The sequence below is a fragment of the Taudactylus pleione genome, unplaced genomic scaffold (assembly GCF_031769625.1).
Source record: "Taudactylus pleione unplaced genomic scaffold, aTauple2 ptg000184l, whole genome shotgun sequence".
Taxonomy (NCBI): domain Eukaryota; kingdom Metazoa; phylum Chordata; class Amphibia; order Anura; family Myobatrachidae; genus Taudactylus; species Taudactylus pleione.
In genome coordinates, this window is record NW_028284586.1 from 4,309,879 (window position 1) to 4,337,271 (window position 27,393).

The window sequence follows — 27,393 nt, forward strand, 5'->3', positions numbered from 1 at the left end:
TCCGAGAGGAGTAGTGTGCCCCCAGGGCTTGTACTGGAAAATATGTTCAGAAAAAAAAAAAATTACCTTTGCAGTGGGAGAAATTGTCATTTCCTCTGTAGTAATGTAATCAGTCCATATGTTCCATTGTCCACTGGCTTGTTTGTGGAAATAAAAATCATATACAGTTCCTGTGAAACAAAGAAATCAACTTATTTTATTGCCGTATGAGGAATGGTGAGGCAGGGAATGCTACACATATATGGTTTGAATAAAATAACATTAAAGAAGTTTGGGACCTGGTATTCCCATATAATGGCTGGTTCCCACCCTTACTGAAAGAGAAGGTCAATTGAAGAGTGTTGGCTAAAAATTGACAGTCCCTTTCATTTTTTAGCTGGATTTTACAAACATTTATAAACATGCAACTAATGACAAACGTTTTAAGAGGTTATCTGTTCTTAGCAGCCTCATGTTGTGGAAAAAAACAGGCGAAAAGTGCTGACAGAATTGGGGAAATCTGCCTGACACCCCCTAAAAGATGCACTAACATTGGGGATCAATGTACATGCCCCCGAATAGCCTTAATAAAGCTATTTGGGGTACTTAAGGTGTGTGTATATCTTCTAATTAGCATCTTTGCACAAGTGGTGAAGAATAGCATTAAGCAGTTTTTCTTTTGGTGAAAATAAGTAGTCCTGTCAAACTTGGAGTACGGGAAAATGGGTGCAAGCATGGTTTAAAGTCGCTAAAGTAAAGTTTCAAAAAACGTAAAAAACGCACCGCAAGCACCTGCAGTCAAAAAAACACCTCACTCATACTTGCAAACCCCCAAAAAGTCTATTTCGCTAGTTTTTAAGCTTGTATCCCCACTTTGCACTTTTTCGCCCCCTTTTTCAGAGTCATTATTTGGTGTGCTCCTCAATTTTTTTTAGTTTTTTTTTTACGCAGTTATTGTTTGGGGGGTTGTCCCAAGGGTGCTGACTGGTTTCCCCACCTTTGCACCACAAAATAGTGATTTTGCACTTTTTTTCTCCACCTATTCATAGGCGAATCTTTTTCGCCTATTACATTCCATTGCGTTTTCGCGTACGCGAAAAGTGTTTGCAATTGAATACAGAGATAAGTTTCCGTCTGGCGAAAAGTCGCAAGCGGCGATACTTTTTCGCGGATCTCCGCTTTTCGCTTCTAATCGAATACGGGCCAAAGTCGCATTGCGCATACGTCATTGTACATTACTGTAGTCGTGATTGACAGACAGGGAGTGTTTGGGGGAGTGGCGCCATAGAATGTAGGTGTGTTGTGACAGTTTCGGGGGCGTGTCACACCCTGCATCTGCGATCCTGTATCCAAGAAATATGTCTCCAGCGTCACAGTTCCCGTGGCCATTCTGGGGACATAGGCCCTCATTCAGAGCCGTACGCTCTGAGCAGAGCGCACGCTCTGAATGAGGGCCGCCCTCCATAATTCTGGAGTGTCCTCCTGGACGCTCGTATAGCTGTGGGTCACCACCCACAGCCTATACGAGCATGCAGTTTGATGGCCGCGATGGTCGTGACCATCGCGACCATCGAAACTGCGAGCCGGAGCCTGCGGTTGAGGTTTTCAACCGCAAGGCCCGGAGTGATTTTGGCTCTATCAGAGCCAAAATCACTCCCACTGACATCACTAGTGATGTCAGTGGGCCGGCTTCTGACGGTAGGCGTTCCCTTGGGAACGCCCCCGTCAGGGAGGCACGCCCCCGGCACGCCCACCAAAGGGGGCGTGCTATCAATCAACATCGACAGCACGCCCCCTTTGATCAGACACAACGAGCGAAGGACTTTCCTTCGCTCGTCGCGTCTGGCGCATGCGCACGACGGAGCTCCCGCCGTCGTGCACATGCGCAGTGCACAACATCGACCCACTTGCGAGCGGACAGCCGCTTGCGAGTGGGTCTGAATCAGGCCCATAGGCTCACTTAGGACTGCGATAATTGAATGATCTGCAACTGATGCTGTGTGTTTTGGCCTGATTCAGACATGTACGTAAAACCAATGGTTTCTATACATATACAATGGTGGGGCATCTGCGCATGTGTAGAACAAGTTCTGCGATCATGGTCGCAGTGCCACCTGAGCCGCAGCCTGAATGACTGGCTGTGGCCATTTGGGTGCGGGGAGGTGGGTCGTCGGGATGCGTTCCTGGAAATAGGGGAGTTTTGCCCCCGTTTCCCGGAAGTGCCGAGGCCAGGGTCTGCGCTGTAGGATGCAGATTTCCTGGCCTCGAAAGAGGCCAGGAGCCGGCCAGGCTAAGTGAGCTTCAGCTTACACAGCCTGGCCAAACAGCAACCATTGCAAGCGTGATACGAAGCAGCGTCTACAGACGCTGCACTCAGATGGCAGATGCATGCAGGCGGTGTCTATTTCCTACAGACACCTGCTCCATTAACATATTAGTTGGACGGTATTGCACAGCCCCTTCCCTGCAAGCTATGCAATACCGTCCACATCTAAATCAGACCCTTTGTACTCAGATGCATGGTTTGTGCAAGGCCACCTGTGGGTGGCTTATTACATCTCCCGTGTCTATGAAATTTGCATATTTCCGAATATCAGCTGCACACACAGACGCAACAGTGGCGGCATTAGCGTAGAACTCTTAATCAGGCCCAATGTGTCATAATATTATATTTATGGCATCTAAGTGTAAGTTCATGTGTAACAGTATCTGCTTTTGTCATTTTATTAGAGGACAGATCATATCTGACATGGATTTTACATGATGAAATTTGAAGCATGAAAAGTTTTATACAATGCGCTACCTTTAATGTCTGTGTAAGTCCTGGTAATAAAATGTTAAACCTAAAGGAACTATATTGTATTACATTTAATTATATGACACACTTTTACAAACCAGTTAACTGAAACTCGTGGCTGTTTTTAGATACTGTAAGTGTGGGAAGTTGTGAGTTTCGGGTGTGCGGATCCACCGTCAGCTGGTAAGGGACTGGATGTGTCAGCCAGCTGAAGACCAACAACCTGACCATTGTATTTCTATTCAACAACATAGGAGCTGAGATGCTGGCAGGAGTATTCCATAATAATAATGGGCTTCAAACACATAGGGGCTTTTAATGCGCTGTAAGCAGGGCCGAAGAGAGCCCGGCGGGCCCAGGTAAAGGGGGGGGAGGGGCCTGGCGTGGCCTAATCGTGAGAGACGTGGCCACGCCCCCTTGACTTTTACTTGCTGGGGAGGGGGGCGCTGTAAGCCCCCCAGCCCGGCGCTAAGCAGGGTGGGGCCGCGATCAGTGTGTTCGCTCCCCCCACAGCTATAGGAGACTGCTCCAGCTGCTGCAGCCGCCGTGAGCAGTCTCGCACTGCAGCCCAGCACAAGCTGTGTACTGAGCTGCTGTGAGGGAGGTGGGACGACGCCGGACGCGGGCCGTGCTAGCAAGTTCGGGCAAACTGTACCTGCCCCCCCCTCTCGGCGCCCATGGCTGTAAGAGGAGAGATGAATTTGAGAATTAATACATTTTTCCATAGTGCAGAAGATTCAACCACTAAGAGGGGCACAGGAGGTGAGTTTGTTCTCTCACAAACATTAGGGGCCCCAGCCATGGAATACTGTCCACTCTAATAGCTCTATTTAATACAATCCGCATTAAAATGCAGATTGTAGTGTGATATTACCGACTGAATTCACATTGCGAATTCAGGCAACATCACAGCGATAAAGCCCTGTCCCTGCGAATCCCCTCCGCAGCCTTATCACTGCTAAAAATACAATGACGTGGTGCTGCGCATGCGCCGACTGGTTGCCGCTACCCCCCTGCCTTCGCAACCCCCCCTCCCTCACGGGCCCCCCTCCAGGTGGCGTTATTATCACAGGGCTTCCCCCGGTATTTTTTCACAATATATTTTTAGTACCTTTGGCCAGATCGCATTTCCCATTACAATTATAGGAAATGCGATCTGCTTACTAAAATATGTGATAATTAGGGCTTGGAGTAGAACTTTACGAATTCTACTCCAATTGCCCTTTAGTAAATTTAGGTGAAACTAAAATAAAGTGAAAAGGGTGTGAAAACACCCTTTTTCACTTAATTTTAGTAGAAAAAATGTTAATAAATAGAGCCCTAAGTGCTATTAACATTATTTTTACTAAAATACCCTTCGGAGATGTATTTTTATTAAAGCATACTAACCCTCTCTCAAGGTGCATACACGCAACGATTTTTTGAACGATTATCGTTAACAATATCGTTTATCGTTCAGTCGTTGAAAAAATTGTTCAGTTTCTGAGTTAAAACGATGAACGATTATCGTTCATGCGCGTTCAAGTTTGTAGTTCAGTCAGACTGACCAACTCAATGATTTTCAGTAAGGGAATATGCAAAAATCTTTTGTAGTTCAAAAAAATTTAGTAAATGAACGATTTTAGTAAACGATTTTCTTTCATTTTTCCCTTGAAAAAATGAACAAAAATCGTTTACTAAAATCGTTCACTTACTAAATCGTTGTGTGTGTGCGTGTATGCAGATTTATAGGGGTATTCAATATGGGGGCGATAAGTCCGTTTTTGCGTTAATATCGGAGGTATGACATCATTATCGCAGGTTTTACTTTTACACCGTATTCAATTTCAGAGACTTATCGCAGTTTTGCAAAGTCTTTGATAAAAAACGGGGATAACTTTTCACCACTGAATAGGTGGCGAAAAAAAGTGCAGAATTGGGGTTTAGTGGTGCAGGTTTAAAAAAAATAGCCTGCACCCTTCAGAATGACCCCTTGAAATGATCTGTGTCAAAAAAAAAAAATCGGGACATCCCAAAAAAAGCACTTTGAATTTGGGGGCCAAAAAAAATAAATGTTGGGGAACAAAGTAAAAAAATAGCGAACTTGACTCTGGGGGGGTCCTCAAGTATGCCCCAGGTGTTTTGTTCATTGCAGCTCCTTGCGCAAGTGGGTTTTTCACGATTTTTTCAGTCTCTTTTGCAATTTTAAAATATGCTGACCCCCATTTTCAAGTACCCCAAATTTGCTGGGCATAGTTATTTTTCGCAAAAAAAAATTCTAAATGCTCTTCTGCACCACTTTCTTCAAAGTCGCATTTATGCACTTGCCGCGGCTATTAGAAACCCTGACTTCCTTCATGAGTTAAAAATGGGGGTACCCATAGTGATCCCCCATGTCTAGACATCATTAGGGGGGTCCCTAGAATATTTCCCGAAAATTCCCGTTTTTGTTAACCTTTAAAAAAAAAAAATTGTAAAAATTGTAAAAAAAAAATGACATAAGGTCCCCCCCCCCCAAAATCCAAACCAGCCCCAGGCTAGCCAGCCAGTGGTGGTTTCTAAAAATACGGGGAACAAAATGTGTAGGGTTCCACTGTATTTTAGAAACCAACACCAGGCTGCAGGGACTAGTGCTGGTTTTAAATATAGGGGGCAAAAATGACGTGGGGTACCCCCTATATTTAAGACCAGCACCAGACCCAACCGACCGGGGTGCAATGCCACAGCCCGGAGACCCAATCACTGGGGCTCCAGGTCCAAAGCATTACACCCTAAGTCGGTCAGCGCAAGCCGGTGATCTCGGGGGAGTCGGGGATCCCCCAAAAAAGGGTCCCCCCTCTCCCGAGCACCACAGGCTTGCGCTGAAGCCTGGGGCTCATCCCCATACCCCTGGAGCGGGGCAGGCAGGCATGCTGGCACTTGTAGTTCCACTGTAAATTACAATAGTCTTACATTATTTGGCCCCCCTATTACCCCCATACCCACCGCTTCAGGGTATGGGGATGAGCCCCAGGCTTCAGCGCAAGCCTGTGGTGCTCGGGAGAGGGGGGACCCTTTTTTGGGGGGTCCCCAACTCCCCCGAGATCACCGGCTTGCGCTGACCGACTTGGGACCTGGAGCCCCGGTGATTGGGTCTCCGGGCTGTGGCATTAAACCCCGGTCGGTTGGGTCTGGTGCTGGTCTTAAATATAGGGGGTACCCCACGTCGTTTTTGCCCCCTATATTTAAAACCAGCACTAGTCCCTGCAGCCTGGTGTTGGTTTCTAAAATACGGTGGAACCCTACACATTTTGTTCCCCGTATTTTTAGAAACCATCACTGGCTGGCAAGCCTGGGGCTGGTTTGGCTATTGGGGGGGGACCTTATATCATTTTTTTTCACATTTTTTACTGTTTTTTTTAAAGGTTAACAAAAACGGGAATTTTCTGGAAATATTCTAGGGACCCCCCTAATGATGTCTAGATATGGGGGATCATTATGGGTACCCCCATTTTTAACTACTGAAGGAAGTCGGGGTTTCTAATAGCCGCGGCAGGAAAAAACACCTGGCAAAGCTATTTAAAAATACGACTTTCTTTTGCAGGCAAAAACGGGGTTACCCATAGTGATCCCCCATGTCTGGACATCTTTAGGGGGGTCCCAGGCATATTTCCCGAAAATTCCCATTGTTTTCCTTAAATGGGGTCAAGGGTCTTTTTTAAAAAAACAGGGATAATTTTTAAAATCACTATAGCAAGTGAAAAAAATGCAGAATAGGGGTTTGGGGGTGTAGGCTTATAAAAAATAGCCTGTAGTTTTGGGAATGTCCCCTTAAAAGGAAATGTTAAAAAAAAATGTCCCCCAAAAAATCGGGACACCATTAAAAAAAATAAAATAATTTTTTTGGGTTAAAAAAAAAAAATAGGTAAAATTACCAAACTAACGAAATTATTTCTGGTGGGGTCCCCAAGTACGGGGCAGGTGTTTTATTCATTGCACAAAGTACCGGCAGGTGCATTTTTGCAGAATTTTTTAAAATTACCTTTAGGGACTTAAAAATATGCTAGTACCCATTTTCATGTACCCCAAATTTGATGGGACCACTTAAAAAAACGAAAAAAATAATCTAAGTGCTCTTCTGCATCACTTCTTCAATGTCGGGAAAAAAACACCTGCTGCAGCTATTTAAATCCCCGACTTTCATTTAAAGGCTAAAACGGGGGTACCCATAGTGATCCCCCATGTTTTTACAACTTTAGGGGGGTCTTACAAATTTTTTATGGAAAAAATCGTAACTTTACGCAAATCCAACTTCGGAGGTACGCGTTTTCGATAATTTTATATTGAATACGGGGATAAGCGGGAGCGCGCCCGATACTTTAACGCAGGTAAAAACTCGACAGTGAAGTTAACGTTTCATATTGAATACCCCTATTAGTGTTGATTTGATTCCCACCTGTGACTCCAGCTACTGTACCTGCAGTGAGTTGCCCAAGTCATCTGTCCTTCCCAGTCTGGTGTGATGTTAATCTCTGGCATTTATGCTACGGCATGCTTTTGTGTATTGTATTTAAGATCTAATGACTTGTTAATGTGAAATGTTTTGCATGTATACTCTATGCTGTGTACATTTTGTGGCTCCTTATAAATAAAATATAACAATAATAATAATAATGGGCATGATTCTGATTCTTTGGCCGCAGTCGCACCTGCATCTTATGCCAATGCTTTGGGCGATTTTTCTGAAAACTGAGAGGCTCACTTGCAGCATGGTAAGACAGTGCCTTTCTCTCCTGGTGCAACCTCAGGTCATGCACCATTGGTGGCACCATCTACACTTGCACCAGACCTTTGGGAGGTGCAGTTTCTCCATCTGAGTGTGGCCTCCTGTGTGAGCAGCTGAGTGTCTTTGGACACAGCCGCCTTCACTGACATGCTCACAACACGCCCGCGTCAGCTTAGCCACCCCCGATACCTGCCAGGTCTGTCCACTAAAATCCACAGCCCCTGCGTCTGATTCTGTACTGCGTCTACTGAGCAGTAACAATCCGCACGCGTGAGCCGTGTGACTCAGACACCTGCGCAGACTTACATTGCACAACTTTGTGCGGCATTTACACTGAGTCCACCTCTATGGGTTTGTTATTGTTGTATCAAGCAGTAAAAAGAGTGAAGTTGCCCATAGCAACCAATCAGCATATATATCATTTTATAGAGTGTACTTGATAAATGCTTCCTCAAAGCTAATTGGTTGCTATGGGCAACGTCTCCACTGGCACACTTCTCCACTCTTTTTACTGCTGGACACATCAACCCCTTTGTGTTTTACAAATCATATATCATATACGCGTGCCATAAACCTCATAATGATTTTCTAAAGTGAAATGTCTTACAGATTGTATTATTATGGGGATATATTTTGCAGTAGGTCTCACACTTAACACTGGATGCAAGAGGAACATTTATGTAGTCTTCAACGAAAACAAAGAATGCAAATAGTCTATCAAAAAATGTTTAAATGTTTAGCTGAGCTTATTACATAGATCTAGTGCTAGTGATAGTACTGTTAACATGGGTACAAACTAGGACGACAAGTCGGCTGTCCGGCAGATCCGCCATCCTTTCTGACGATTGGTAAGTGCATTTATATGTGCTCGCCCAGTTGTGTTGTCAGTCACCGGCAGCCTCTGCAGGAGGTGTATGGGGAGTCGGCTGACTTCCCCTACATACAACACGATGAACAGATATATCAGCAATCAGCTGTGCTGCACAGCCGACACGATATGTCTGTGAGCGACGTATTTCACAGACATATCGCCTGTACACACTGGCTGACGCAAACACAATATATCTGCCGTTCAATTGATCAGCCGATATATCTGCCAGTGTGTACCCAACTTAACTCAGAAATACACAATGACTTACTCTGTAACTCCTACCTTTATCTGGAAACACATTGTTCTTAGTTAGTTTAACACTCTTGGGTCGAGGATGCTGATCGTCCATTCCCATCAGTAGGTTACGGTAGAACACATCAAACTTTTTTCTGCCATCTGCATTTATGGTTCCACCAATGGTCCAAACCACGGCAAACAGGAAAAGGCCCTGCAGCCACAATGTGATCTGTTGGCTGGACATGGCTTCATTATTTTCCCCTCCAGAACCTATGATTTCATCTGAAACAACAGAATCTAAGGTGAACAACAAGTGACAACAGAGACAATAGCAGTGAAGAACCAAAATCACCAGTGATGTAAGTGGGTGCACAGGGTATCAAGTTAATTAATTGAGTTTTACATACACAGCATATATACTGTCTTGGGGCCTGATTCAGAGCCGCTCATAAGCGGCTGCTCGTTCGTTCCGAGCGATGTTTGCCCAACTGCGCATGCGTACGGATCGTAATACACATGCGCGAACGAGTCAGTGCGGGCGAAAATCGTTTGTTCGCTAAATAGCTAATGCCTGCTAATATGAGTGACAGGAGAAGGCGTATGTGGGTGGTAACAGGGGAAGGTGCTTGAAAACGGGGAGTGGAGATCCGAACGCAGGTGTGCTTAAAGGTCAAAATGGGCGTTTTATGGGTGTGCATAATTAATACAGCAGCGTCATTGACCACGTCACTGGGTTATTTTATAGTCAAAACTGCTCGCAAGATTGTGGTAGGAAAAACCAACCACAAGAATAGCGAGCAGTTCATACGCTGGTCGATGTACTCGATTAATCTAATAAATAGCGGACATGACGTAGGATGCGAGCGGCCAGGGGGCGTAGTTATCCAAAAAACGACCGCAAGTTTTGTTCGCTCGTTCAGGCATGGAGGCGTGAACAGACCGCAAGGAGCGAACGGTTCATTTGAATAGCCACCCCCTTTTCCTGAACGACCGTCCGCAAATAGCGTCCGGCTCTGAATCAGGCCCTTGGTCTCCTGTAACAATTGGTAATTGCAATTACATTTAAAAAAAAACAAGGCTTTCAATATCTAAATATAATTGAAAATACCTACCATTATTACAGGACTGGTTTTCTCTAAGGGAGAATATAAACTCCCTACAATAATACTAAATTTACTGTATAACAGGTATAAGCTGTACAGTGCATCTGGAAAGTATTCACAACGCTTCACTTTTTCCACATTTTGTTATGTTACAGCCTTATTCCAAAATGGAATAAATAAATTTTTGTCCTCAAAATTCTACACACAATACCCCATAATGACAATGTGTAAACAGTTTTTTTGAGATTTTTGCAAATTTAATAAAAAAAAACAAACTAAGAAATCACATGTACATAAGTATTCACAGCCTTTGCTCAATACTTTGTTGATGCACCTTTGGCAGCAATTACAGCCTCAAGTCTTTTTGAATATGATGCCCCAAGCTTGGCACACCTATCTTTGGGCAGTTTCGCCCATTCCACTTTACTGCACCTCTCAAGCTCCATCAGGTTGGATGGGAAGCGTCGTTGCACAGCCATTTTCCGATCTCTTCAGAGATGTTCAATCGTATTCAAGTCTGGGCTCTGGCTGGGCCACTCAAGGGCATTCACAGAGTTGCCCTGAAGCCACTCCTTTGATATCTTGGCTGTGTGCTTAGGGTCGTTGTCCTGCTGAAAAAGAAACCGTCGCCCCAGTCTAAGGTCAAGAACGCTCTGGAGCAGGTTTTCATCCAGGATGTCTCTGTACATTGCTGCATTCATCTTTCCCTCTATCCTGACTAGTCTCCCAGTTCCTGCCGCTGAAAAACATCCCCACAGCATGATGCTGCCACCACCATGCTTCACTGTAGGGATGGTATTGGCCTGGTGATGAGCGGTGCCTGGTTTCCTCCAAACATAACGCCTGGCATTCACGCCAAAGAGTTCAATCTTTGTTTCTCATGATCTGAGAGTCCTTCAGGTGCATTTGGCAAACTCCAGCCAGGCTGCCATGTGCTCCCGTCTGGCCACTCTACCATAAAGCCCTGATTGGTGGATTGCTGCAGAGATGGTTGTCCTTCTGGAAGGTTCTCCTCTCTCCACAGAGAAATGCTGTAGCTCTGAAAGAGTGACCATGGGGTTCTTGGTCACCTCCCTGACTAGGGTCCTTCTCCCCCAATCACTCAGTTTAGACGGCCGGCCAACTCTAGGAAGAGTCCTGGTGGTTCTGTACTTTTTCCATTTACGGATGATGGAGGCCACTGTGAAGATGCGATGTGCGACCTGTGGGGACGCGATCTGTTGTTCCGATGCGTCAGAATCGGCCAGATCGGGTAAAATATAGCCATGTGTGTAGGCACCTTGAGTTTTTTTTAAATTAAATTTACAAAAATCTCAAAAAAACTTTTTACATGTTGTCATTATGGTGTATTGTGTGTAGAATTTTGAGGACAAAAATGAATTTATTCCACTTTGGAATAAGGCTGTAACATAAGAAAATGTGGAAAAAGTGAAGCGTTGTGAATAGTTTCTGGATGCACTGTATTTGTGCTGATTAAATACACAAAAATAAACATGGAATTTTAAGATAATTTATTTTTAATGGCCATGAAAGCTAACAAAATAATTCCACAGCTTTACTATTTGATTCTTATTTATTCTTCTTAACACACTTACTTATCAAGTGCATTACTTCTATCAAAATAAATAAAAATTGAAAGATAAATATCACCTGTGGGCAGTGGACCTCATTAATAAAGCAAGAAACACATTGGTGGTGTCATGCGACTAGTTTGCATGCATTGGATTTTGAGCAAGGTGGAGACGTTTGCATTGAAGCAGATGTTTGCTTGTCTTATAGAAGGACTTGGGCAGAATGAGGGCATAGCTTATCATGTATTCAATAGGAGCCAGGGGTGTATCTATAATGGGTGCAGGGTGTGTGGGTCCAGGGGGGCCCCGCACTGCACACCCTGCACCCATAATATACATACTTCTCCAGAGTGCCACATTGGCGCGGGGGTCCGGCGCTGTAAAAATGTCTGGAAGCGTATTGGCTATTTTCCCGTCGTTTGCGCATGCACAGTACAGGGAAAATGGCCGCCACGGCCAATTTTCCGGTGACCTGTGCATGCGCTATAGACTCTGGGCACACTCTAGTGCTCAAAGTTTATAACTCCGGCGCTGGCCGCGCACAGCTCAGAGCGCTGCCGGCTGCTGAACAGAGAGGAGGGGGCCCATGACGGAGAGTGCACATGGGCCCCCTTCTCACTAGAAACGCCCCTGGTAGGAGCAGTGATTATATAAACGGATTTGGTATGTAATGACGGCTGTCGGGATGCCTCCTGTCAATATACCGACAGCGGCATACCGATGGTTGGTATCTTGACAGGGGTCAGGTAAGTATACTTACCCTCCCCCCTTCTCCCCCTAACCCTCCCTTCTTGTAGCCTAACCCTAACCCTCCCCACCCGCACCCTAACCCTCCCCGTTAGTGCCTAAACCTATGTTTCCCCCCTTCGTGCCTAAACCTAACCCTCCCCCCTTGGTGCCTAATCCTAACCCCCCTAGTGGTGCCTAACCCCCCAAAAACATAACCCTGATATGCTACCTAAACCTAACCTCCCCCCCCCCCGCCTAACACTAAGGGACAAATTCAATTAGATGCGTAAAGTCAGAAAGGTTTCGCCTGCCGTACTTTTCCCTGACTTTGCGTGTTTTGTAGGTGAAAAGTTTTCGTGCGCGGCCCCGCTTTTCGCCCTGTTCAATTCCAAAGGACGCAAAAACGAGACCCGACGAAACGCAAACAGGCGAAATGTGCTGTCAGATTTGGGGAAATCAGCCTGACACCCCCCAAAAGATGAACTAACATTCGTGATCAATGTAGATGCCCTCGAATAGTCCTACTGAAGCTATTTGGGGTACTTAGCTGCTAATTAGCGTCTTTGCACAAGTGGTGAAGGATAGCATTTAGCAGGATTTTTTGGCGAAAATAACTAGTCCCAGCAAATTTGGGGTACTTGAAAATGGGTGCAAGCATGGTTAAAAATCGCAAAAGTGAACTTTTAAAAACCTTAAAAACGCACCTGAAGCAAGCACCTGCAATCAAGAAAACACCTCCCCATACTTGCAGACCCCCCCCAAAAGCTTATTTAGCTAGTTTTAAAGTTTGTACCCCAACTTTGTACTTTTTCGCCCCCTTTTTCAAAGTCATTTTTTGTGGTGTTTTTTTTTTCTTTTTTTTGACGCAGTTAACCTTTTGGGAGCCTGTCCCAAGGGTGCAGGGTGGTTTCCCCACCTTTGCACCCCAAAACCGCAATTTCGCACTTTTTTCCAACTGCTTTCATAGGCGAATCTTTTTCACCTACTCCAATGCATTGACTTTCCGCGTACACGAAAAGTCTTTGGAATTGAATACGGGGATAAGATTTCGTTTGGCAAATAGACGTCATCCGCGATACTTTTCTGCCGGAAATGGATTTTCGCGTCTAATTGAATATGCCCCTAGGGCGCCCCGGATTTACCTAGTTCGAGCAGGCGTCCTTCTGTGTTCCGGCGTCGGGATTAGATAGGCATCAGTAGTAGATAGGCGTCAGTATTTCAATGCCTATCTTAAGTCCCTTGTCGGGCTTCCCCTGCCGGGATTTAGACTACATCCCATATAAACAAGTGGAAAGCATTAATTTATAGGGGCGTTCCTTGCTTTTAAGACAGGTGCACAGACAGTTATATGCTGGAATAACTAGAAATCAGAGTCTTGTCCTATTCATTGAATGGTACACATTGGCACATTCTAGTTGCACTGCAGGGGAGAGAAATATTTTTAGGTGCACTTTGAGCAATTTAAAAAGAATACTTTAAATGTACAAAGGTTCCAGGTATAATAACGGTGGTACTTTTATCTTATCGTGCTGATGAGTTATTTAGGCCAGCCATGATGCAAAATCGAGCAGCATTCAAGAAGAAAACAAAAGGGCTGGAGCAAGGTGTGTGCAACCTTTACTGACACCAATGACGCGAGGGGCGGAACGGATACTGTCCCTGTGAACCTTCTGATTGGATAGCCGTTTACTGTAACGGCTATTAGTGCTGGCTTGACTTGGCTTCAGTCCACCTTTTAGTGTAAGTTTTACTTGTTTTGGCGTCACATTCAGACTCAACTATGTGCACATCTGGTATGTGGAGGAGGAAAGCACAGAGTAGGCATGTTCCGAGATGTGCACTGGACAGAACCTCCATGAAAGCGCAGAGTAGGCATGTTCCGAGATGTGCACTGGAGAGAACTTCTATGAAAGCGCAGAGTAGGCATGTTCCGAGATGTGCACTGGACAGAACCTCTATGAAAGCGCATAGTAGGCATGTTCCGAGACGTGCACTGGACAGAACCTCTATGAAAGCACAGAGTAGGCATGATCCGAGATGTGCAGTGGACAGAACCTCTATGAAAGCGTAGAGTAGGCATATTCCGAGATGTGCACTGGACAGAACCTCTATGAAAGCGCAGAGTAGGCATGTTCCGAGATGTGCACTGGACAGAACCTCTATGAAAGCACAGAGTAGACATGTTCCGAGATGTGCACTGGACAGAACCTCTATGAAAGCGCAGAGTAGGCATGTTCCGAGATGTGCACTGGACAGAACCTCTATGAAAGCGCAGAGTAGGCATGTTCCAAGATGTGCACTGGACAGAACCTCTATGAAAGCGCAGAGTAGGCATGTTCCGAGATGTGCACTGGACAGAACCTCTATGAAAGCGCAGAGTAGGCATGTTCCGGGATGTGCACTGGACAGAACCTCTATGAAAGCACAGAGTAGGCATGTTCCGAGATGTGCACTGGACAGAACCTCTATGAAAGCACAGAGCAGGCATGATCCGAGATGTGCACTGGACAGAACCTCTATGAAAGCGTAGAGTAGGCATGTTCCGAGATGTGCACTGGACAGAACCTCTATGAAAGCACAGAGTAGGCATGTTCCGAGATGTGCACCGGACAGAACCTCTATGAAAGCACAGAGCAGGCATGATCCGAGATGTGCACTGGACAGAACCTCTATGAAAGCGTAGAGTAGGCATGTTCCGAGATGTGCACTGGACAGAACCTCTATGAAAGCACAGAGTAGGCATGTTCCGAGATGTGCACTGGACAGAACCTCTATGAAAGCACAGAGTAGGCATGATCCGGATGTGCACTGGACAGAACCTCTATGAAAGCGTAGAGTAGGCATGTTCCGAGATGTGCACTGGACAGAAACTCTAGACGCAACTGTAAAAAGCAAAACACATTCTGGACCTGCTGCTGATGTTGGATGCATTTGTGTTCTAGGTCACAGGTGGAAAATGCATTAAAATAAAACACAGTTGCAAAATGTGCCTATAGGTGACATAAGTGAATCCACAATCAGCCAATTAGGAGCAGTTAGCTAGTGCCACAAGCTGGACAAAGGTTTCACCTGCTTTGCAACCTGGTACCACCCTTTTACTCACTAAATAGTCCCTTATTTATTCCCAGACATCTAACCCTCGCCGCCCCTTCTCTCTTCTCATCCTGCCCCTTTCACTACACTCTTCCCTCAGAGCATTTGACTTTGCCACCCACATCACTAGTAATAGAGACCATACACCATGAGATCTCATCTCTTCATGTTCCACCTCCCTCTCCACTTTCATCCCTTACCAGGACAACCACTTTCTCCAGTCTCTTCCCTGTCTCTTGAGCTGAAGTATGTGCCCGCCTGATCTCTTCTCCACCCTCCATGTGCCCCCGCGACCTCATCCGTCCCCATCTGACCCATCCTTCATTCCCTGTCCCCTGAGGCATACTCCTTGATTCTTGTGTCATATATAGGGGTAAAACATGCAGCAAAAATGACAAAGAGTAGCTATGAGGATGACCGTTGTGACATGGTTAAAAAAATAAAATGTCTGTTTTTAATAATATCTGAAGAAAAAGAAAAAACCTTACCAAGCAGACAGGTGTACAGCCTCATCATACTGAATGTCAGGTGGATAGGAGAAGTCTGCACCAGAAATTTACATTCCAGACGGATAAAATTCAAGCACGGCTGAATGAGCCAGTTAAACATGTCATTAATCTGAAAGTAAAAAAAAAGTACAATACTAAAGTTATAACCAAAATGCATAAAAAAGTAAAGTGAAGCAGCAAAGCTTTACAATAAATCATAAAACTGAACAGAAGTCTTTTGTAAGTGTCAGATTTTGGTATAGATAATAAGCCCGCACAGGACTAAAGCTAAATTTCACAAAGAACTCATTTATTTTCTAAAGTTAGAGAAATGACATGAAAATAGTGGATAGCTTTCTTCGTAACTTTTTATTATGTTATGTTTCTTTTTAGTATTTCAGGTTTTGGGTTGAAAGTGTTTGTTTATAGGGTGACACACCGGGACAAAGGGGAAGAGTGCACCCATTTAGTCATTTCCACTGGGTCCTACCATCATTATATAAAGCCTGTAGACAAATTAAACAGAGAGGTATGTACCCTCTTATAGAAATGAATTGTTATTGTAGGAACCCAGCTGGACTAGGTCACAGTAGATGGGAACTCCCAATTTGATCAAAATGTGTACCTCATGTATATTTCAGATATTACATAGCAAGATTACAGAATTTCCATTCTCATGCAGTACTGACCCCAATATACAGTCAGGTGCATAAATATTGGGACATTGACAAAATTTTCATATTTTGCCCTCTATTCACCACCACAATGGCTTTGAAATGAAACAAACAAGATGTGCTTTAACTGCAGACTTTCAGATTTAATTTGAGGGTAATTACATCCAAATCAGGTGAACAGTGTAGGAATTACAACTGTTTCTATATGTGCCTCCCTCTTTTTAAGGGGCCAAAAGTAATGGGACAAACTAAACAATCCTACATCTAACTTTCACTTTTTAATACTTTGTTGCAAATCCTTTGCAGGCAATTTCAGCCTAAAGCATGAAACTCATGGACATCACCAGACGCTGGGTTTCATCCCTGGTGATGCTCTGCCAGGTCTCTACTGCAAATGTCTTCAGTTCCTGCTTGTTCTTGGGGCATTTTCCCTTCAGTTTTGTCTTCATCAAGTGAAATGCATGCTCAATCGGATTCAGGTCAGGGGATTGACTTGGCCATTGCATAACATTCCCCTTTTTAGCCTTAAAAAACTCTTTGGTTGCTTTTGCCGTATGCTTCGGGTCATTGTCCATCTGCACTGTGAAGTGCCGTCCAATGAGTTCTGAAGCATTTGACTGAATATGAGCATATAATATTGCCTGAAACACTTCAGAATTCATTCTGCTGCTTTTGTCAGCAGTCACATCATCAATAATTACAAGGGAACCAGTTCCATTGGCAGCCATACATGCCCACTCCATGACACTACCACCACCATGCTTCACTGATGAGGTGGTATGTTTTGGATCATGAGCAGTTCCTTTCCTTCTCCATACTCTTCTCTTCCCATCACTCTGGTACAAGTTGATCTTTGTCTCATCTGTCCATAGGATGTTGTTCCAGAACTATAATGGCTTTTTTTAGATGTTGTTTGGCAAACTCTAATCTGGTCTAACTGTTTTTGAGGCTCACCAATGGTTTACATCTTGTGGTGAACCCTCTATATTCACTCTTGTGAAGTCTTCTCTTGATTGTTGACTTCGACAAATATACACCTACCTCCTGGAGAGTGTTCTTGATTTGGCCAACTGTTGTGAAGGGGTTTTTCCTTCACCAGGGAAATAATTCTTCTGTTATCCACCACAGTTGTTTTCCGTGGTCTTCCGGGTCTTTTGGTGTTGGTGAGCTCTCCGGTGCGTTCTTTCTTTTTACGACGTGTAATGCGTACAAGAAGGGGGCGTATTTTTTTGTATTCCGGCCGCTTCCTCCCCTTGGTCGGCCAGCTACCGATCCGAACTTAGGGACGCAACTTGCGAGGGAATCATTTACATATCCGGCCCCTTTTCCCGTACGACCGTGCGGCCGCTTCGACCGACTCTGAATGAGGTCCCTAATGTTTTTGCTATCTCTCTGATGGGTTTGTTTTGATTTTTCAGCCTAATGATGGCTTGCTTCACTGATATTGACAGCTCTTTGGATCTCATATTGAGAGTCGACAGGAACTGATTCCAAATGCAAATGTCACACCTAGAATCAACTCCAGACCTTTTACCTGCTTAATTGATAATGAAATAACGAGGGAATAGCCCACACCTGTCCATGAAATTACTTTTGGCCCCTTAAAAAGTGGGAGGCACATACAGAAACCGTTGTAATTCCTACAACGTTCACCTGATTTGGATGTAATTACCCTCAAATTAAATCTGAAAGTCTGCAGTTAAAGCACATCTTGTTTGTTTAATTTCAAAGCCATTGTGATGGTGAATAGAGGCCAAAATATGAAAATTCTGTCAATGTCCCAATATTTATTCACCTGACTGTATATAGTTGTGGTGTTGGATGCAAAGACTATTTTATATTGCACATGCATTTTTGAGTGCTGATATTTTACAGACAGCAATTGGCATAGATACTGCATATTGGGCCTGAATCATTACCAATCGCAACTGCGATTACGTGCGCGAATCATTACCAATCGCAACTGCGATTACGCGCGCAATCGGCCAACTGTTGCGCTCTCCGCAAGCGTATGCATCACAGTGCACGTGCGAGAACACCCCACTGCGATCGGGCAGGGACTACGCAGAGTGATTGACAGGAAGAGACCGTTTGGGGGTGGTGATGGGGGGTGGTCGGCGAAACGCAGCCGTGCCAGTGCATTTGAACGCTGTTACAGGGACGGGCATAAATTAGCCACTACAGTGCCATACGCAGCTTGGGCTTTCACTGCGTTCAATGAGGTTAGCAATTCCTGAGTATGGTCAGACCTTGTGCGTGAGGCTGCGATTGCGCTCGATGTTCCCGATTGTTTTGCAGACTTGTTAAGTATTACGGATGTGTGTAATTTACAGTGAGCATCCTTATGTTAGGCTGCGACAGCATTGCGATTGCAATCATCAGTATATCTTTGCGGTGAGACTGCGTGCGTAATCGCTGGTGCGACTGCAATAGCGATCCTTACTGAATCAGACCCATTGTTCTATAAATATATTTGTATAGAAACATCATAATTTATGAACCAGAAAATACAGGATAGATTGTGGATATCAGAACATCAGGAAATCTGGAAAAGATCCCCTACAGGCCAGCCAACAAGGTTGACTGTTTCAAAATGTATGTTCTCCCATTAATATGTGTAAAGAAAATCACAGTTTAATTAAGTCTTGTGTATGCGCCAACCTTCATTTGTACAAGGAAACTGTATTGCTGAATAACAATCATAAAGCCAAAGTTGAGTCATTAATTCTCTTACCAATTCCTTGTGCTCACTTGTGAGGTTTTCCGGCAATGTGTTCATGTAGGAATCCTTCAGAGGTTTCCATCCAAGCTGGTGGGGTTCCATATAGATCATCCCACACCTGGGTGGTTCAAAAGAACAAAAAAACACAATGCTCTCAACAAAGGAGATGACACGCTGAGCAAAGTATGAAAGTTACTAAACCAACCTGGCCGCTTGAAGTGAAATCTAATTACCTGCTGACAGTTGCAGGGGAGGCTTGCTCCAGGTCTGCAGGTTCAAAAATTAAGCTCATCTTTGCGTTCATCTGAATGATTTCGCCACTCATTAAGCACAGCTGAAACACAGGAAAAGAACAAAAACAAACTTGTTCATTGAAGAGTCGTGGAATGATCAATTTTCTGAGGCATCAATACTCCTACTTATAATTCCAAGCATTACTCTGGCAGTAGTTATTTTAGCAACATAAAAATCTTCCCACTCACGGCATAAAGTATTTTAGATTATTCTGTGTCAATGCAGTTGATAGAACACACTGTATGTCCATGTTTCCAAAATCTATCACATGATTCGATTAGATTATAAACGGTCTTTAGGAATAGATGTAAATGTCAATAATAAGCACTCAGTCAGTAATCGCTGTAATAAGCTCATTGCTGAGTTCTGATATTAAAGACAACAAAAAGTGCCTGTTACCTTCTTATTGTCATCCAAGACAGTGTTCATGTTTTCTATCCATACAGCATCCACAGGCCCATCAAATATAATCCACTTCCTGTCATCCGTGGTGGAAGATGCTTGCTCTCGGAAGGTAGTCGCTAATACGCCATCCGTCCACTCGTGACTTACTGGGTCAAAACATCCGTATAACTGACCCATAGTAATGGCCTTTGGATTGATCACTCTATACTCCACAGCGTATTCATCCATTGATTTTGCTGAATTAAAAAACAAGACTAATGAACAAATCATTTCTGTAACTTATCATTTCTCTTTCATTTAGTATGAGCTGCCTGGGCCTGATTCAGAGGTGGAGGCAGTGCAGACGTTTACGCAGTTAAGCATTATTTTGCTACTGCACATTCGCAATAAGTCTTGGTGTCCCTTAGTGCACATACGCAAAAGTGTGCAATGGCATTCGCAATTGCCAGGGCCGTAACTAGGGGTGTGCGAGCGGTGCCACCACACAGACTGCAGAACCCTATGGGCGGTACTGACGTTCTTCTACGGCCCTTGCATCTGGATAGCAGGGTGCCTAGAACAGCACTCAGCAGCTAGAGTCTCTGCAGCAGTGCCACCTGCAGTGTCCTTAGGACACCTCACGGTTGTGCACTGTGCATATGGATATTGAGATTCTTAACAAATTAAATGCATTGGAGCAGAGTGCACGGATAGACGAGCGATTCAGAGTCATATGCATCTAATCTCCACTAGCAGCTTAGTAGGTGTAACTGTGAGTCAATAAGGTGTATTGACTCCCAGTTAGTGTAGGTCAGTGTTCTCTGGGTGCATAGTGAGCGTGTATGTGGAGTTGCGGGTTAAGAATACCCGGAGGCCCATTTGAATTCAGATGGATCTCCTGCACCAAGATAGGGCTGGTATAGGTCCAGACTGATAGTAATGATGGCTAACTCTACGAGTGGATGGATAGGGTCAGTGCAACTCCAAATACAGGTTAAGATCCATTGTTATTTCCTAGCATGCACTTAGCGACCAATCTGCGTGCAACTCTGAACCAGCCCTTAAGGCTCATACATACTAGACAAGTGCTGTATGAACTATATTGGTGAAAGATTTCCCTTGAACTTTCTGTAGGACAAACGATATTGGGCGCACACACTGAAAGATATCCTGCCACATCTCTGAACAGGCAATCCTTGACGATATCGTCAGATTGGCCTGCATGAATGGACGACAAAAGATATTGTTAATGACCCGCGGGAACGCGCATCGTTGGCCATTCACTGCACACACACTGACCAATATGAACAATATATTGTTGAACGATATCTTTATCGTCCATATCGTTCATAAAAATCGTCTAGTGTGTATGCGGCTTTAGATTGGAGTGTAATACTTTTTTTAAACTGGAGTGAAAGAAGTAGCTTCACTGACTGATTTCAGTGTGTAACCAATATGGTTTTACAGTGTTCTCCATGCTGAACAAAACAGAAATATTCCAGGGTGTAATACGTATATGAAAGTGGTTTCTAACCACTTTGTACTTTGTTGGAACAATGTGGCAGTTCTCAGAAAATGTAGGCTGGTGTTACATGTGAAAGCAATAGTAGAAGCATGTGCAAGACAATAAATGTAAGTAATCTGAAGTTGGACAATTATTTGTTATTTACCATCAACACAATCCTGCCACTATAAGACAAATAAATGTAGCCTTACCTGAGTGTAAATCAGCAAGTGCCCCAGCTAAGACTTTGTAAGCACAAGTTTTTCCCCCCATAGGGTCTCCGACAATCATGAAGCCATGACGCACCAGCATCATTTCGTAAATCTACAGGTTTAGAACAATTTAAATATGTGAAAACATCTTTGAAACATCAGACACAAAAGAATTCCAAGTGCATCAGAGATCTTTAATTGAATTTCCATTAGAAACATTTAGTAGCTTCCCAGTGAGAACGTAGATCTGACATCATTGTTAGGTTAATGTACGCATTGCTGAAAGGGCTCAGTCAGCTACAAGCAGATGACAGTAGATGGAATTTGATTCCCGCTGCATCTTATTTGCAGTGAAACACCAGCTAAATGTGCGCTCTCTCATCTCTCTTACACTATTAGTTAGAAGGAAAGTGGAAACGGTAAATGTGTCAATTAGGTTGGTACAAAAAAGACGATATGTTCCATTTCTCTATATACCAGAATAATAAAAAGAGGAACATGGAAGAAAAAATCTGTATAACTTCAAATTGCTGTTAGGAAAGTAATAAAAACGTTTCGTAGTTTGTAACAATAAAATAAGTGAGAGTAACGCTGTAAAGCAGAGTTGTCTATAGCTATAAACAAGGAAAAATGCACTTTAGGGTTCACTGAAATGGGCCATTATGTTCTGAGCTGCTGCAGACTTAAGGCGTGAGTCAGAGATGTGCGCTATTGTAACCGCGATGGCGTCTTTATGCTAATGCTGCAGCCGAAGGGATTCGTAGGGAAACGCCCACCAGCTGCAGCGGTAATCCACTGCTGTGTGCATTAACTATTAAGGTGCACCATCAGACGCATTATCGGAGATTGCACCAGCCCTATGGTGGTGCAGAATCTCCATGTGAACATGGCTGTCGGTGTCAGTGCATCTGCGGCAAAAACAGTTGCTGACTGCGATATACCCGCGCCTGGCTAGCCATGCCGCTTCCACCCATAAACACCCAATGAAATTGCCTGTCTCTCCATCCATATTCGTTCTGCGGCTTTCGGCAGTAGCCATCGGGACTTGGAAGCATGTGTAGCCTGACAACATTGGTCGCCTGCCTGCGGCATTATATAGCGGACACCTATGAATTAGGACCTCAACCTGGAAAAACTCCTGTTCCTCATTTTCATGACTGCTTTCTTCAACTATACCCAAACCACATACTGTACTAATCGGACATAAGTTTTCTCTAGTCTGTTCCTATTCACATGACAACCAACCCAAGAGTTCTCAAGAAGTTGTGAATCTGCCCTATACCATTATGTTTCTGCCCTATACCATTATGTTTATGCCAACAATATGTAGCCTATACTGTATATTATTGCGGTTATGCTAACAATATGTACATTACACAATGCCCATACTAATGTTACTGAGCTAATATATTTTTGCGTCTTTTGTGAGAACACAACTGTCAGCTACACACAGTGGAGACAAATAGACATTATGGGTCTGGTTCAGAGGTGCACAAGCAAGCAGACAATGTTTTCAGTCTGCGCGTCCCGATGGTTACCGTACAAAGACGCACACCGAACCTGCACACAGATCCATGCAATATCAGGGGGTGTTTCTGGGAGGTAAGGGGGTTGGATAGCCTGGTGCAGGCGTGTCGCGGTCAGCGACTAAGTCCAAAGACGCAGTTGCACTGACCATTGCGACCATGTTCAGAAGGAGAAATTGCACCTGCAATGGGATAGATGCATGCTCATGAATACGGCCTGCTCCCGTATTGCATTACCAAAGCAGTGACTTATCCATAGTTCTGAGGGAATCAGTATGTAATGCCGCCAGATCAAATACCGATAGCGTCCGCCCTACAGGTTGAAATCCCGACACCTCGTGGTAAGTACCCTAACCCTCCCCTCTCCCCCCTCTATCCCTAAACCTCCCTTAGGGGTGCCTAACCATAACCTTCCCCCTAGTGCCTAACCCTAACTTCCCCCCCATGGGTGCCTAAACCTAACCCCCCCTTCCCGCACCCTAAACCTAACACTCCCGGGGGGGTGACTAACTCTAACCCCACCTTCCCCTAGCCTAACCCTAACCTTCCCCGGGGAGGTGCCTAACTCTAAGTTCCCCCGGGGATCCCTAAACCTGACCCCATCCCCGAGCTAAGTGTATACTTACCCGGCAGAGAGAATGATCGGACAGGCGTCCTCGGCGTTCCGCCTTTGGGATTAACATAGGCATCTGTATTTTGACGCCTATGTTAAATCCCTTGCCGGGATTACTCTGTTGGGATTGCGGCCACTGGTCTCATAACTACATCCCAGACCCAGAACCATCGGAGATGTACGCAAACCATTGGGTTTGTATAGTAGACTAGTCTTTTCACACACTCAGTTTGTCCGTTAGTGAAAGAGAAAGCCATGTCTAATATGGCATAACGAAGAATAAAAGGAGTAAAGTAAGGTAGGGATTAAACCAGAACATGTGGTAGAACATACAAGCTCTAAATCAGAGCCAATGCCAATGTTCATGTAGTTGAGCGTTTTTTTGCAACTGTGCATGCACCAAAAATGTGTAAATGTCCTATGGCGTGTAAGCATGGCGTGTAAGCACAAAGATGCTGTTGTGATCAAGACAAACGGTACACGAAATGTTTTGGAAAAGGGATCGTTGTTCCTGGATGGTGACTAGAGATGATCGCACAAATGGCCCGATCAGTGTTATGGGAGTATCATACAGTAGGTGTGTCAATAAGAGCAGCTACAGTCACACACAGCCACAGGCATAGGAGGCCTTGGTTAGACAGAGAAATGCACCTGCCATAGAGCTGGTGCATGTTTTGATGGTGTGACCGATGGTGGGGTATAAGGATGCACCAATCTGTATTACAGCGTGCACGGGTGCTAAGGCTGGGCATCTCAGACCTTGCTCATTCGGCTGCACGGATGTACCACACAAGGGAATTACTTTGCTGCAGCATATGCCTCAAGTCACAGATGGGCGACCGTCAATAGGCGCTGCTGCGTGAGCTCCTGCATGTGACTCAGAGTCAGGTTTATATAGTGTTACCTGGATTATTTTCCCTATGAACCATGTAACAGGCTGTAGCTTCATTTTGGCAATATTCTCTTTCAGGGCCTGAACAAAAAGGTCATAATCTGGTTTCGGCAGAACCACTCCAGGGAAGAGATCAGAAATTATGCCCTGGGAAGAAATCAGAGAACAATTCAAACATTACATACAATACATACAGATGTGTCCTCATACATATATCCTTTTTGTGCCATATGGTTTGAGACGCCTGGTGGCACTTAGACGCTCTACAGTACCATGGGTTTCGATTCCTGTACTTTTGGTTTTATTCCTGAATTTTGCATCTTATTCACAAAGAATTGGTATAAAGCAACACCGTACCAGGCTCAAATGCACCATGTGCCACCCGAGTGTGTATAACAGATAGACAGCGTCTAGATACACACCAGCTATTAGACAGGCAACAGGTCGACAGGGACAAAAAGTCGACGTACAAATTGTCTACATGGTCCAAAGGTTGACACGGAAATGGTCAACACACAAATGATCTACAGTTTTTTTGTTTTCTAATCCAAATCTTCACCCTAACCTTAACCCTCCCCTTGGTGCCTAACCCTAACCCTCCCTCCTGGTGCCCGACCCTAACCGTCCCTTCTAGTGCCTAACCCTAACCCTCCCTCCTGGTGCTTAGCCCCAACCATCGGGGTAAGTGCCTAACCCTAACCGTCGGGGTAAGTGTCTAACTCTAAGAAAAACATTAAAAAAACGTGTTAATCATTTATGTGTTGATCGTTTTCGCGTCAACCATTTTTACCTGTTGAATTTCTTCCATGTCGAAATTTAGTGTGTTGATCTTTTGTCCCTGTCGACCTATTACTTGTCTAAAATCCGGTGTCTATCTAGACATTGTCGACCATTTAACTGTCTATCTATGGTCCGGATACCGTGCCAGCCCACCACCTAAGCACCCGACTTTATGGCGTGCCCACATGACGTCATTATGTCGCGCAGAGGGGGTACCGGTAAGTGCAGTTCTGACCAGAGGACACTACGATTGGCTGTACAGGCTATAAGGTACCTATCGACAGCGATGATGGCTGCAGTTCCAGGCACCATGCTAGCCAGAAGCAAGAGCTGTGGGGCAGTGTTGGTGCCACTCACAGAGCCTTGGGGTGGGCAAGTCTCAAAGTCCATGGCATGCCTAAAGGGCATACTTCTCTAATGTCCTGCTTAAATTTACTGGGACTGACCCACTGTAACACCCGCGGGATGCCAGCATATATTCACAGTGAGATGAGCGCCTGAGGGCAGCCCAGCATGTCTGGGGGTGCTGGGCATGCCCCACAGAGTCCCAGGGTGCTGGACGTGCACACAGTCCTGAATTGTATCTTTACAATATAGGGAGGTATGTAAAATGGGCTATCTGTCGTGATTTGAGGATAGGTATATGTGCACATATCTGTAATATATAAACATTACATTTTTTTTGACCTAGTGACCAGAGGCACAACTGGACTGAGTATGACGTCACCATGGTCATGGTAATCAGGGGCGTTTCTAGAGAGGCGGGGCCCGTCTGCAGTCTCCGTCATGGGCCCCCTTCTCTCCATCCGGCGGCCGGCAGCGCACTGAGTGGTACGTGGCCAGCACCGCACTTATAGACTTCTAGGCCGCACTTATAGACTCTGGGCACTAGAGTGTACCCAGAGTCTATAGCGCATGCACAGGTCACCGGGAAAATGGCCATGGCGGCCATTTTCCCTGTAGTGCACATGCGCAAATGACAGGAAAATGGCTGCAGTGGCCATTTTCCAGCCGTTTTTACAGCGCAGACACCAGCGCCGAAGTGGGACTCCAGATAGGTAAGTGTTTTCGGTGCGGGCCCCCCCTGGACCCAGGGACCCGTGTGCACCGCACACCCTGCACCCACTATAAATACGCCCCTGATATGGTTAGACAGAATGGAAGGCATGACCGAAAGCAGGCAAAGAGCTGGCAGAAAACTGTGTAAGTGTGCTCATAGTCTGCACAAAGACTCCCCGTGTACTAACCACACCTAAGCAAAGCAAATATTACTGTACCTATAAATAATCCAGCAGATTACTGTAGTAGCTAATATAGGTAAGATCTGGTAAAAGGTTCAGCACGTTCTTATTACATACTGCCACCAGAAATATCTCTGCATATTTTATCCACCGAGAAAATCTTCCTTATGCTTTTTGACATATGAGCTCTTGCAGATCACTAACTCTCATTGAGTCTGTTATTAATGCCAGTCATAGAGATAATGGATAGATACGTGGGTTATGGATCTGCTTTACGTGTTCTGAATGTGTAATGAAACATTAGTGTTATCTGTGAAGCTTGATTGGCCTATCAGTTATTATTATTACATTACAAGAATTAGTGCAAAAAAAAAATCTATCAATATAAATAAGCTGTTACTGTGCTTTGTAATAAATTACAGAGACAAACCACAAACTCCAGATTTAATAACAAATAAAATGGATTTCTCATTAGGTGACTGAATGCACCGACTGCATCATGAGAGGATGCCATCCAGGCAGTGTGTAGAATTACATGGTCTATCTGGCAAAGTCACCTATACAGGTTCACTAAGTGGGGAGAGGCACGATAGGAGCGGCCTTCTTTGCAATGGTCTATCTGCAGTCACAATATAAAGTCCCATAAATAAGTTTATCCCTGTGCACTGAAGAAGATTATGTTGATTAAAGTTTGCAGAAAACATAAAGCCAACTAAATGCATGTTGTAAACACTGCAGTGACCAGTTGCAGCAAATGCTATTAATTTTTTATGTATTTCTACGTAGTGTGATGATAGTCCCAGCCACTTCATTTCTGCACCTGTTTTTAAACAACTGGGATACTCTGGGCGTCTTGCCTATCCAATATAGCTCTGATGTAAATAATATATTGAAAACCACAAAAATATCTGGAATGATTGCAGAGGTAACCTACAAGCA

The 27,393-nt window shown here is 44.6% G+C and overlaps 1 protein-coding gene across 1 annotated transcript in view; it reads right to left on the reverse strand.

Moving 5' to 3' along the window:
- The window catches only part of DNAH3 (dynein axonemal heavy chain 3), a 468,553-nt gene that overhangs the window by 119,091 nt on the left and 322,069 nt on the right, over nt 1-27,393 (reverse strand). Inside the window, exons 34-41 of the mRNA XM_088476199.1 lie at nt 24,446-24,580; nt 21,403-21,514; nt 19,702-19,943; nt 19,242-19,342; nt 19,021-19,126; nt 15,613-15,742; nt 8,674-8,910; nt 67-170 (exon numbers count right to left, since the gene is read on the reverse strand). Coding sequence (XP_088332325.1) covers nt 67-170; nt 8,674-8,910; nt 15,613-15,742; nt 19,021-19,126; nt 19,242-19,342; nt 19,702-19,943; nt 21,403-21,514; nt 24,446-24,580 — 1,167 coding nt within the window. The remainder of the gene's footprint in view (nt 1-66; nt 171-8,673; nt 8,911-15,612; nt 15,743-19,020; nt 19,127-19,241; nt 19,343-19,701; nt 19,944-21,402; nt 21,515-24,445; nt 24,581-27,393) is intronic.